The sequence below is a fragment of the Myotis myotis genome, unplaced genomic scaffold (genome assembly GCF_014108235.1).
Source record: "Myotis myotis isolate mMyoMyo1 unplaced genomic scaffold, mMyoMyo1.p scaffold_m19_p_7, whole genome shotgun sequence".
Lineage (NCBI taxonomy): Eukaryota > Metazoa > Chordata > Mammalia > Chiroptera > Vespertilionidae > Myotis > Myotis myotis.
In genome coordinates, this window is record NW_023416379.1 from 19,503,538 (window position 1) to 19,517,925 (window position 14,388).

At 36.7% G+C, this 14,388-nt stretch overlaps 1 protein-coding gene across 7 annotated transcripts in view; it reads left to right on the forward strand.

Moving 5' to 3' along the window:
* Positions 1 to 14,388, forward strand: part of LAMA2 (laminin subunit alpha 2) — a 480,022-nt gene that overhangs the window by 317,911 nt on the left and 147,723 nt on the right. For all 7 annotated transcript variants that reach the window (XM_036316421.1, XM_036316415.1, XM_036316414.1 and 4 more), the window contains 2 exons: positions 2,652 to 2,769; positions 9,270 to 9,404. In XM_036316421.1, coding sequence (XP_036172314.1) covers positions 2,652 to 2,769; positions 9,270 to 9,404 — 253 coding nt within the window. The remainder of the gene's footprint in view (positions 1 to 2,651; positions 2,770 to 9,269; positions 9,405 to 14,388) is intronic.

A 14,388-nucleotide genomic window follows, 5' to 3' on the forward strand; every position in this document is an offset into this window, starting at 1 on the left:
TCATACTGGTGACATGCTTTATACCAGTTTTAGTGGGGTTTTAAGTCTCAAAGTTTTGAGGAATAAATGGAACACATTGAACCTAATATAGTGAGTGTAGACTAATGTTTCCATAAACATAATTGTAAAAGGGAGAAATGAAATAATATCAACGTTCAAGAGATGGTTGTTTACTTTGAAAGAGAAGTAAGCATGTTCAAAAACCATGGGAAAAGGAATTCATAGCAAGGAATACATTTAAAAATTATGTAATAAAGAGCAGACAGATGATGGAGACGCCATGAGACTTCAACATCATGAGCACACACAGTCATGTTCCTTGAGTCGAAGGAGCAAGTTACCCACTAAGATAAAATGAAGAACCACACCGAGGTAATTAAGTTTCACACTATGGAGGCAGAAAGTTGAGTTGACTTCATACACGAATTTCCAGTTCTCTGGCACTTCATTTTCTCTCTTATGCCCTGTGAGACTATGGAATCAATAGATATTTGAAAATTATCTCGTATAAGAAATCTGTAGACCAGACCAGGGAAACAAAACAAAACAAAAAAATTATGAAACCTCTCATTGGCAAACCAATGAATATAAAAATACCAATATTTCAAATGTTCACACTATACTAATCATATAACCCAAAAATCCTTTTCTTTCATGTGCTTGGAAGACAGCGCTTGGAAGACAGTGTTGAGTGTGCAAACATTATTCTGCAAATTGTGCTGGGCTGCAGTAGAAGAGTTTGCTAGTGCACAGAACGTTTGCTAGTGGAAATGACAGAAACAATGTTGTCCTGAATTTTTCATTTTACTTTCCTTGCCTCTCCCCCAGATGCCATTTTCTTATACTGTGAGGTTGCCTTTTTTCCTCATAAGTCTCTTCCCCTAATTACCTTTTTTCACATCCCTCACAATAATATCCTCTGGCTCAAGAGACCATTTTTGAAACTTTAGAATAAATAAAAGACTTCACTTTTCTTCTAGGCTCAATAAAAACTATAATCATCGTCTAGCAACAATAAGGACACATATATCTGTGGAGCAGCACTTGTTGTCGTAAGACAGTGGAATTGTGACAAAGTTCAAAAATGTGCTTGAATCTTCCCCCAAAGTAGTTAAGACAGAGCCCTGCAGCTTTATTCAGTTAGAGTTAAGTAGTCTCAGAAGTGGAGCACTTGAGTTATTTATACATGTGGTTATGAGATTCAGATTTTGTACATATTGTCAAGGCTATTTTTTTCCCCTCTTTGCTTTTGTCTTCTCTTACATTTATTTGAAGGACATAACAACTTTGCATTTCAGTATTCATTTGGATAAAAGCTTGAGTTTGGCCAAATCCATAATTCAGGGAAAGCAGTTGCTCTCTCATCTCCTGGGAAGGAAAAAAACCACAATGCATTGTAGAAATATCTGTTGTTGACACCATTCAAGTTCCACTTGGTTTTTAAATACTCACTAGTCTGTTGTGTTCAAGCATGTGCAAGAGAAGGAAAGACTGTTCTAGTAAATCCACAGGTTATAAACACCACGAAATTTCCAGGGGGATGACATGTCCACAAACAAGTTGCCTTCTCCTCCCTCGGGGAATTCAGAGGCCCATAAAGGTGGAGCCTTTCTCCTGGGAGGGGAGTGGTTTGTTTACAGGTCACAGCTGCTATGCGTCCTGTAAGAAGAGGAGAAGGAAATCAGAATGTTAACTGTATGTGTGTTGAACAAAAGCTGTCTGATCTTCAAAATGCAGGTTACAATGCCAGCGAAGTCAAAATGTGCATTCATAATTTAGTGTCAATAAAACCTACCTATGCCTGTTGTAAAGTTTATGATTCAAGCTCCTTAAACTATCAAAGGTGCCTTTTATGCAAGCAAAACTATTCATTGTCTCATTTAGACGTTTCTTTGCAGAACACTTCATGTTATCACTTAGTCATGAAATAGTCTGAGTTTATGAACTGCATATATTTTAATGCATAATTTCAAATTACTAAAAGGGGCATCAGTGTTTTCATTGTGAATCTTTTTTTTTCAATTATAAGGACCTTTCCACCAATAGGGAGCAGAAAGTTAAAATGCTTGAAAGACTCATTTAATAAAGCTAACAAAATACTAATTTGAAAATATTTTATCATCATAAAAAGATCAATATTATTCTATTATGCTGAATCATTGTTTTCTAAAGTTTAAGAAAGGATATTCAGACACTCAAGAGGAAGAAATCAGCACCAGTTGTAAATTAAAAGCAATTTTGCTAGTGACTATGGGAGATATTCTCACAGGGAATGACCATGGATTGTCTGTCTGAAAGAATGTAAATGTCTAATTAATTAGCCATGCCTATCTGAAGCCACTCGCATTTTAAAAAGTGGAGGGGAAATCTTTATAATAACTTCTCAACAGGACATCAGACATCTAATTTATGAAATTCCTTATGATTTATGTGAATATTTTGCTAATATGCAATCTCAACCTTTGAGGAAGCATAGATGCAGGAATAAGGTGTGGCACATAAGTTTCTAAAATATAGGCAGCTTCAAAACAATAGAATGAGCTTAAGGTTATTGGCAAAAATTTGAGAGGACACTTCTCGTAGGGTTGGCTGTTTGCTGGGTGATCTTAACTTGCTGACTGGTAATATAAGCATCTGCTTGCTGTGTCCAGGATTTCTGAAATCTCAATGGAGGTAGCTGAACAAGGACCTGTAACAGCACTGACTCCTCCAGCTCACTTGATCGAAAGATGTGATTGTCCTCCGGGCTATTCCGGTTTGTCCTGTGAGGTAAGCTGGCTCTTACTTACCTGTTTAAGCCCAACTCTCTCTTTTTTAAAATATATTTTTATTGATTTCAGAGATGAAGAGAGAGGGGCTGAGAGATAGGAACATCAATGATGAGAGAGAATAATTGATCGGCTGCCTCCTGCACGTCCCCCACTGGGGATCAAACCTGCAACCTTGGCATATGCCCTGACCTGGAATCGATCCATGACCTCCTGGCTCATAGGTCAACGCTCAACCACTGAGCCATGCCAGCAGGGCAAGCCCAACTCTCTTAACTACTCTCCGAGCTACCTCTGCTGCAATCAGTTTTACTTTCATGCATATTCTTACCCTATTTTATTTGATTTTCCACTTACAGTGTGAGACACAATAAAGAGGATGATGCTGTTGTTACCTATTAGTAAGGATCGCATTGGAAGGGAAATATTTTATGAAAATTGAAAAATCTGTAAAAATATGAAGCAGTCAGGAAGTAATGTTTTATAAGGCCCATTTATTACACCTGATTTATTTTTGTGGCAGTTCCTCTAAACAGTTAGAGATGCTAAAACTGCATTAGGTGAATATTGTTATTAATGGAATAAGTAGCTACAGATCCATGTATTAATTTATTTATAAATAATTGTATGCATCTTTTGTAAATAAGATTTGAGAAGTTTTATATGAAGTATGGTACATGAGGCATGTGATGCTACCAGGTCAAAACTAATGTACAACTTAAAAATGATGAGTATAAATCTCTGGAGAGGTGTCATGGGGTAGTGAAAAGAAATGTGGGCTGGTTTTGCTGAATCCTCCTAGGGGCACTGTTTCTGCATCTCAGTTTGTTTCCCTATACAGTCACCATGAGGATGTATTTAAATGAAGACATGCGTGTTAAAAGCCCCATTGTAAACTGAAGTGTCATTCAACTTAGTAACCATTATTTAAACTCCAGGTTTTTCAAAGGGCAATTTCCTAAGAATAACTTCAAATTCCTTGTGAAACATCTTTGGAATGATGTTATAGCTTTGCTTGTGACTGCTCTGAAGGGCAGTATTTGTTCAAATGTGTTCATTTGGTCTAATAACATCAAATAACCCATCTCATTCTTAAATTGGATCTTCTACATACACATATATACATTTGTTCACACACACCAGTAAGTAATAGATACACAACCTACCCAAATACACATAGTGTATATATGAAAAATGACAGTGAGTGTGGCACATATAAAAATGCTATCTTTCCAAATATCACATGATCTCACTCAGTTGTGGAATATGATGAACAACATAAACTGATGAACAAAAATAGAACCAGAGTCATAGAAGCATAAAACAAACAGTCCAACCTGTGAGGGAAGACAGGGGGTGAGGCGGTAAGAGGTCAACCAAAGGATTTGTATGCATGCATATGAGCATAACTAATGGACACAGACAGAAGGGGGGTGAAGGCATGTGTGGGGGGTGGGGACGTCTGGGGAGAGGTCAATGGGGAAAAGGAGACTTCTGTAATACTTTAAACAATAAAATTTTTTAAAAAAAATATGCTATCTTTCCAATGAGCATGAAAGATTTAAAAGTAGAAGACAAAAAGAGCTTAAGATTTTTCTAGAAAACAGGTGATTTTTTTTTCTTATCCTAAGGAGTGTTTGGCTATACTGTTGACTACTATGTAGTCTTGGTCAATTTCTTAATTGCTATAGGCCTTAGTTATTATATAAAAATTATACATAAATTATATAAAAAATTGGAGATTGGCTTTTGAAGTTCCAAAATTCTCTGATTTTGCAATATTAGGGTGGTGTAGATGATATTCAGTAAGTAGTCAAAATTGACCTCTAACTATCTTGAAGAGAAAGTTACTACAGCTATATATTTTTCTGCATTTATTTAAAATAATACTACTGTTCACTTATTAAACAAAAATGTTAGTGGAGCAGTAAATTATTTTAATGTCTCCTTCCTATTCCATGTTTTTAATGTTAAAAACTCTCCTTGTTGTGATCAGTAGGCTTTTTAGATAGTATACTCTAAAACATGTTTTCCCATTAATCTTAGTAATTTTCTATCTTTATATGAAAATGTAATTTAGCACAAATGAAGCAAGTGAGAAATGAAGAAAATCAAGAAAAACTGGGACCACATACAAACTACTACCTATATTTGTGGCTTCACCTATTTCTTGTAAATTTCACTTAAGCTCCTATTTACAGACAATAATTACAGTAATATCTTAGTGGAGAGATCATGGGGATAAAGACTTACTCTCATAATAAGGTACCTGAGGTGTTCTCCACAAGCCATTGCCTCTAATCCATTATATATCTTATTTATAATTCATCGTGATTCTAAAGTGTAATTACCCAGGCATAAAATCTAATCATCAAAGCAAGAGCTAAGGACATTTTTGAAATAATGCATCCCATTCCGGTAACATATGCTTTGGGTCACGAATACACAAAGCAATTCCTTCACCACATTTTCACCAAATGTATGGTATTCTAAAAACGTCTGCAATTACAAGGTATTCATTTCATGTTTTTACCCAAAATATGGTGCAAATAAACAAAATTAAGTGTTAGTTACCACTGAAAATACAGCCAGTTGGGATGACACGTAGCCTTTGCCTATTACGTGCAGTGTTATGACATTACAGGCCTGTTCATTAAAAATGTTAGTTCTGGAAATGTCTACTTATTACAATTTATGATTTGAAGTAGAGACCATATTACCTTTAGAAGTCAAATAAAGGACACAATTTTCTCACCACACATATTAGTGTGGGAGCCATTGAATTTAATGTACTAAATATAGAAGCAGCTACTCATCGTCCTCTCAGTTAACAATGCTGTCTAAACAGACCTAAACTCAGGTTAGATTGTGTGCAGAAATAGGAAATATTAACCATTGAATATGTGCCTCTCTGCAGTAAGATCATGGAAAACAGAAATGGTTGATCTCTACGTCATATTTTGGTCATTTCCCCTCCTGCAGATTTGATAGGATGTTTGGCTCACAGTTGAATAGCTGTCTGCTGGGTCACCACTCAAAAGCTGTCACTTCTGTGGGGTAAAAATATTGTTTTTAATCCCCAAATAATTTAAACACGTGATCAGCTCATGAAATTCAAAGGACAAAATAGTGAAAATAGGTTTTTTTCTTACATACACATACCTCTTAGGGCACCCTTTATTATTTCTGCTGCACATGAAAGACCCAAATATTCTGTTCAGATACAAGATATTGAGGAATGGTACGGGTAAGTGGCATACATTGTAATTTTGTTTCCCAATGCAACTTGGAAAATCACTGTTGCCTTTATTTTTAGTCTATTTTCAATGACTATATTTAAAAATTACCTGGGGATAGAAGCACCCATTTTGATTTATTGTATGTTAAGCACTAAACATACATTATCTCACTTAATCCTCATAACAACCCTATAAAAAATAAAACACCATTTATTGAGTTCTTACTGTGTATGGCACAATGCCAAGCATATTTTCTAGTACACTTATACCAACATCACTGAGGCTATAATATGATCCCGTTATTACAGATGAGGAAATGGAAGCCCAGACAGGATAAGAAACGTGCTCATGATCCCACCGCTAGAAAACAGCAAAACTGCATTTAAATCTAGGCATGTCTGTTTCAAAATACCAAAACATACTTATATCCAACTATTATGCTATACAGTATCCTTATGTTACAGGTGAGGAAACTCAGGCCCAGAATGTTCAGGACCTCCACAAAATCATGTGTAGTAAGTGGGGAGCAGGAATTAAACTCACGATTGCCTGATTGCAAAACCCGTGTAAAGATATAGTGTTTTAATTGTCAACAATACAAATATCTATTTTTATTGTTAAACTCTGAGCAAATAAGGGGGCGTTGAGAACTCTGCACCTGGCGTATATTGGCTTATTACTCTCTGTCTCCCATTCCCTTCTGTCTATCTCCCACATTTTTGTGTAAATTTGATTCTAATATTTTGATGAGATACTATACTATGAAAATAAACTACATATAGAAGGAAATCAGAAGAATATTGGACCAATGAATAATTTCATCACAAGGAAACTTTGAGTTTGAGTTAGAGAAATAAAGGGATAAGATTAGAACAGTGTTTATTTGCTTTTTTAAAAAAATTCTCTACTGTGTTCCAGAAAGGATTTTAGACAGGACTTTAGAAAGTAGCTATTATCTTTCCTCTCTTTTTCCAAACTTAAATATAATCATTCTCATGAATTTTGTCCCAGTTTGCTGAGAAGAAAGACATCTGCTATTGAAAAACACACTTAAGTTTGTTAATGGAAACAATAAATACAAAGAGGACCCAGGAAAGGAGGAGATTAAAGAGAAATAAATGTCCTATTTTTTTTTTTTTTTAAAAAAAAGTGTTTTAAAGTTTCTTACTTGCATCACGGAAGTCTCTTTTTCCTTGCTAACTCTTAGAACTTTAATAAGGACACAAAAGTAATCTAACTGGTTAGAACTTCAGAAATCATTTGGATTCATACACCTGCTCATTCACGGAATGATGAAAACGGTATCTCAGTGACAAGAGACTTCCCTGTATCCTTCAAACAAAACTAACTCCTCAGGCCAAGGGCTTCCGTAGTCACCAGTGTCTGCATGCATTTCCAGCCAAGAAGGAGGAGCATGTGGGCAAGTCTCAGTCCTGTGCTTATTAGACCCTCCTAGAGTTTGGAAACAAACCCTGGCTCTACTCTCTGCTAATTGAATTTAAACCTCTGTGTTGGAGCCACATCAGTACTTAATGCTCCTCAGATGATCTGTGTGCAGCCGAGGTTGGAACCCAGCTTGGACTTGCATGAGGGGTGCTTTTCTACTTTGTCCTGCTACCTTTCCAGGGAAGAGGCATAGTAACAGGAAAAATTGGGAGTGTATTACAGTAAACGTCACCTGTGGCACGCACCTTCAAATTTCAGTCTATCAGATTGAATATCATATGATTCTTCAATTAAAGTGCCATTTCTTAACTTCGTTCTTCTTAGACTTGAGACATAAAGTAGAGCTAGAAACTTACTGTGTGCGATTTTTACACACACACACACACACACACACACACACACACAGTGCACACACCCCACACAAATATACCCCCGAAAATAATAACAATAATTATATAGGTATCCAAGGCTAAATTCCATATAAAGAAAATCCAATTTCATTCTTCAGTCAGCATGCTAAAGAATTGGAACAACCCACACTGGATAATATTTTTAAATACACCTTGGATTGTTTCTTCAGTTATGTTCAAAAGAATTCCTCAGTCATAATTTCTAGACCTTATTTGGTAAAAATGGAAAAATCAACCTTGATTTTTAATAATATGAATAAACTTATTAAAATAGAATAAGACATCCACCATGAAACAAGTAAGGCTCAAAATATTTTGAATACTATTCCCGGTTTTATCAGCTGGCATTATTAAATCTCATTAGGCTTTCTTATAGGCTGTGATAAAAGCAGGGACTCTTAATTGAGGTTCTTTCACATTATGGGAATCAAAGCAAACAAGGAATGTGTTGACTATTGATCTTTTTCCCTTTGTAAGGCACTTTGCCTCTTCCACTAGAGAGGACCTAGTCCAGAACCAAAAGGATGCAGAGGCATGATGAAGTTCTTAATCCACTAGTATTTCCCCTGCCGATTAAGCAGTCACTTTTCTTTTAACAATGGGAACAAGATATCCTGTGAAAAAATCCTACAGAGCCAGAGTGATAAAGCAGTCCCTTTGTAATCTTCAGTGGTATCTGAAGAACTAACTCTTGACTCTTACTCATAAATCAGTGTCTGATAAAGGCAGCAGTTTTACATACAGAGACTGAGCCCAGAACATAAAGACTATTCTCATTCTCAGCGAATGAGAGCTGTGGGCTACTCTCTGGTTTTTATTGCAAAATAAATAAATAAAATAGACCAGGGAAAGATAAATTTTATTAGCAGCCTAATATTCCCAAGACATGTAGAGCTTTTATTACTTTGAATTTCTTACTTTTATAATCTTTCAATTATACTGATATGAATAATGCAACCATGATACTATTTTATTTATTTGATTTTTTTTTTCTGAGACTTGTTGGACACTTGCTAGTTATCCATCCAACACAAAAGGAGCAGATTTTAGATTGTAAAGGATATTGGAATTCTCTCTTTACTTCTTATGACAATTTTATTTAAAACCAAACCTCTTTCTCAAGAAAAAGATGACTATTTGAAGCATTTTCAGGCTGAGTGGTATATGTAAGTGACAGCTTTCTGTTACAAAAATCTGATGATATGGATGCTGCCTGTACACTCTAGGGACCAGGCAGAAATAAACTTTAGGAATCAAAAATGGCACTTGTGTTTGTACGTGATGTTGCCTTTAATGCAGGTGGCGGGGGAAGAAGTCCTTCTTTGGAACTACACTGAGAACCAAAGTGTTTATACCAAAGCAAGATTTCTCAGTTGGCTGTTCTAATTGGCTTCTTTTTCTTTCAGACATGCTTGCCAGGATTTTATCGACTGCGTTCTGGGCCGGGTGTCCGCCCCACTGGGCCAACCCTGGGCACCTGTGTTCCATGTCAATGTAATGGACACAGCAGCCTCTGTGACCCTGAGACCTCCATATGCCAGGTATTCCCCCGAGCCTTTCTAAACATGGTTCATGTGTTAATTTCTCTTTACACCAGTGCAGATACCATGTACAGAGGCGTGCTAACCTGCAGGGAGTGTGTGTGTGTGTGTGTGTGTGAGAGAGAGAGAGAAATATAACATGCAGCAAAAATGGCATTTATCACATTACACATTTTTTAAATAATTAAGAAATGATGATTGGGAAAGCCACTACTCACATCAGGAAACAGAATATTAATAGCATCTTAGAATAACACCCGAGGAAACAGCTATTAATGTAAAAATCACGAGGGTTTTTCTGATTATAAACAAAAATAAGCCTTTTATAAGAAATTTGAAAATTATAAAGAAGTATTAAGAAAAAAATTAAAGCCATCCAGAATTCAACTTAATATAAACATTTTATATTTAGGTTATTTCCTACCAATGTTATACATGTGTTTGTAGATATGATTTATATAATACCATAGGTGCAGTTTTATGTATATACTAGAGGCCCAGTGCTCAAAAATTTGTGCACTGGGGCAGGGGGGGAGAGTCCCTCAGCCCAGCCTGTGCCCTCTCGCAGTGTGGGGCCCCTCGTGGATGACCACCTGCTGGCTTAGGCCTGCTCCCCAGGGGATTGGGCCTAAGCTGGCAATCAGACATCCCTCTGGTAGCCCGGGAGCCCTAGGGGGATGTCCACTTGCCAGCGGGGAGCAGACCTAAGCTGCAGTCAGACATCCTTAGCGCTGCTGAGGAGGCGGGAGAGGCTCCCACACCACCGCTGTACTGGGAGCCGTCAGCCTGGCTTGTGGCTGAGCAGAGCTCCCCCTGTGGGACCGCACTGACCACCAGCGGGCAGCTCCTGCATTGAGCGTCTGCCCCCTGGTGGTCAGTGTGTGTCATAGTGACCAGTCATTCCCAGTCGTTCTGCTGTTAGGGTCAGTTTGCATATTACCCTTTTATTATATAGGATTATGAGCATATTATAGTGCTTAGATATATTCTAAAATCTTTGCAATCTTTGATAGGTTATTCTTATAATTTCACTATTTCCCTTAGAATTCCAGCTGCTCTTATTAGTTAGTTGGTTGGTTAGTTAGTTAGTTAGTTAGTTAGTTACTTTAGTCTGTTCCTACTAACAGCCTACTCCACCACCACTGTCCTGCCTTGGAACAATCAGGACTAGCAAGAAATTCAGCATCTAGAGTCCCCCTAACTCCCTAACCCCCACACAGCTCTGGATATCTCCTTTGCAGAACCCATTTCCCACCTCTCCTCATCTTCAGAACCCTTTCCAGCAAGCCTGGTGGGACTCTTGCTCACACATCAGCAAAATCCCCTGCATAACCTGCCTTTTCCCTTAATGTTGTCTTCTCTTTCCTTGCCTGCAACACACTTTTCCCCTGCAGTGCCTTCAAGTGGGAGCCATTGCCTTCTCTCACAATCCCTCATTCCCCTCAGCCTGATGGTGGGGCAGGTGTCCCTGCTCCTCATTGCCACTTTCGTATCATCATCCTTTTCTCCTCCATAACAACACCCATTATAATGTCAAATTCATCAGAAAGTGTGATACATCAGACATTAAATTCAGCAATAATAATGTTGGCTACCATGTGTCCAATCCTATGTATGTTCCAGGACCCATGAAGGCTATTGTAGATAGATTTTTCTCTGGTATTCTGTTTATGAGGTAGATAGGATTATTCTTTCTATCTTTTTAAAATATATATTTTTTTGATCCCAGACAGGAAAGGGGAGGGAGAGAGAGATCAAAACATCAGTGATGAAAGAGAATCATCCATTGGCTGCCTCCTGCACACCCCACGCTAGGAATCGAACCCACAACCCAGGCATGTGCCCTGACCTGGAATTGAACCATGACCTCCAGGTTCATGGCTTGACGCTCAAACACTGAGCCATGCCAGTTGTGCAAGATTATTCTTTCTTTCACAGTTTATGAACTGATACTGAGAGAAACTAAATAATTTTCTCAACTCATAAGCCAATAAGGGTTAGATCTGTGATTCAAACTGGTGCATTTAAATAGTCATTGACTGAATGTTTCATGATATCCTCAAAAAGGCTGATAACAGGAGCCAGGTGGTTATCAGTTAACAGGTTTGATGGGTGTAGAAGTTGCTGATTTGACAGGATAATTTCTAGAGATGTCCCCAGGGATGAAGCATCAGCTTTGTGTTTGACCCTGTCATATTCAAAATCTGTATCAGTGATTTGGATGAGCTCTATCAAACATTCAGATAACATAAAGCTGAACGTGTTATATAGAATCAAAAGGTGGTCAAGAATGAAAGAGTATGACAGGTAGAACTATAAGATGAGTTTTGAACTGAGGCAGGTTCACGTGTCTATTCATGCTTGAGGCATTTGTTAGTAAGTATTGCCAATTCACAGGCATTATGGTAGGTGGGAGGAACATAAGGATGAGGAAGGGATGCTTGGGCCTTGCCCACTAGGAGCTTATATCTAGAGTTTAAGGAACCGAAACGACAGTAACACAGGAAATGACACATGATAGCAATTGCTGTGAAATAGAAGCTTTTACTTGACTGTATGTAGATTCATTTCTATAAATCCAGATCAAGGAAGGAAGTGCATTCATTATATTTGCAAATCACAGGTAGAGACTAATAATCTCTACTTTAAGAGAAATCCTGAGTAACCAGGATTGTTAAATGTTTAGCTTAAAAAGAAGATTCTTAGCTTGAAAAACGATTTAGGGGATAATAGTATCATTTAGCTATTTAAGGACTTTTCCTGGAAAGTGGAAATTAGATTTAATCTGCATAGCTTCAGACAGCAGAACTTGGATCACTGACTGAAAATAAGACTGAAACTAACTTTTATTCATCATAATGGAAATTTTATAGCTTATAGTTATAAAAGATGAAAAGGGCTGCCTTATAAGAATTTGTGCATTTAATAATATATCAAGGAAAGTTTGGCGATAACTCTATAAGGAAAGCAGATTAGATTAGGTAACTTCTAACATTAGGTCTAACATACTATATTATTAATATTAAACTCATTTGATTTAATAGAAGGAATATATATTTCCAATTTTCCCGTATGCAAAAAATACAAAAATTATATTCTAATCTATTATTGAAAAAATACTAGCACATATCACTGTTGAGAATATAATTGAACTATTCACTAGGTACCTAAAACAAATTTTTCCTAAAGATTAATTTCTACACAAGAGAAATATCATCAGAAATATTATGTCTACTATTTCAAAACAGACAGGAAAGTCATATAAAAGGTCTATGTCAAAAAGTTTCAAAAAGAGCATCATGATTTATGTGCTGTGTTTGTGGTTCTAACCAGAACATTTGATTCAGTCAACCAAGTTTAGTATGTCAGCAACCCTTTGAAAGATTGACTGTCCAGAGAAGGTCAAAATATTTGTTAGCTGTGTAAAGAAATTATAGAGTAGTAGTTATGAGAGGAGAAAACCATATTTTTGAATCTCTATTTCTAGTAATGGTTAACATTACCTTTGAGTGTTTTTGTTATTAGTGTTGCATTAGTTTACAAAAAATATTTATTCAGTGAATTTTTTTTTTTACAAAAGCAAAATTTTAAAAATTTTTGTTCAAGATCCCATGTACTTTTGGTCGCATGTCCATTTCTATAACTGTAAAATATGTGCTGAAAACACTCCCCAGTTAACACTTACTCATCCTTTCACACTTTGCTGAATGATTTGAGACTGGAATTCATAGATAATTAGTTTGTCTTAGAATCATTATTTTTTACTATACTACTATTAAATATGGAATGACTGTTTTATTGCTAAAATATAATGGTTCCTTTGGATGGCTGAATAAAAGAGGATTATGGTACTTAAATCAATATGAAAATACAAATCATCTTGCCCTGCTAGCCACATTTTCTGTTCAAATCATTAGACTTGAAACTTGGCCTTTTTCATCTTAAGAAGCCTGACCAGTTTCATCTATACTTCCTAGAAAGTACATTCATTCATTCAGTCATTCAAAGTAGTCATTGGATGCCCAGCATGTTTCAATCACTGTGTTGAGCTTGAAGGAGCATTTAGCTGACTTGAGGCATCGGAGAATATTGATCAGAGAAAGTAACATGTATAATAAGAGCTGAAATAAATAGTTGCTAGCCAGGTAAAGAGGAGAAAAATTATTTCAGAACAAGGGATATGCATATGAAAAGAGAGAGAGCATTACATAATTTGAGAATTTCAGACAGTCACATATGGCTTTAGCATAGTGTGCAAAGGTTACAGTCGCTAGATGTAAGCCTAGAGGGGTAAGTAGGGACTGGATTGTAAAGGTCTTTCTTGCCATGCAAGAGAGTCTGTCATTCTTCCTGAGGTCAATGGGGAACTAGTGTGGGCTTTCAAGCAAGAAAGTGGCATGATTTGATATGTTCTTTACAATGATCACTCTGATTTTAGTGTGAGGAAATTAATGGGTGAGGAAGTTTGAAGGCAGGATCTTTAGCTAAGAGGCTGTTGTAATAAGATAAAAGATTACGGTTGCCAGATAAAAATAATAGCAGCAAGGAAATAAAAAAAAAACACAGATAATAGAATCGTGGAATATGGCGATAAAGTAGATACCTGGGATGAGGAAGGCCTCTAGATTGCTGGCCTGGGCAATTAAGAGGGTGAGAGTGACCTCAAATAAAATTGGAAATACAGAAATATTTGCAGGTTTTAAAGAAATGAGCATAGTATTTGTCATTTCAAATTCAAGGTGCTCTTATGTTATGCATTACGAGCTATCCAAGAAGCAAATGGAAATGTGAGTCTGGAAATCATTAGAGATATCTGTGCTGAATATATAAAATTTACAGTTTGGGGTACATAGATGAGAGTGGAAGTTGTAGTAATGGATGGAATCACCAGGGTAGAATGTAAAGGAATGAAAGAGATGAGAACCAAAGTTTGGATCAAGGACACCAATTCTTAGTACACAGAAAGGGAAGCAAGAGTTCATGA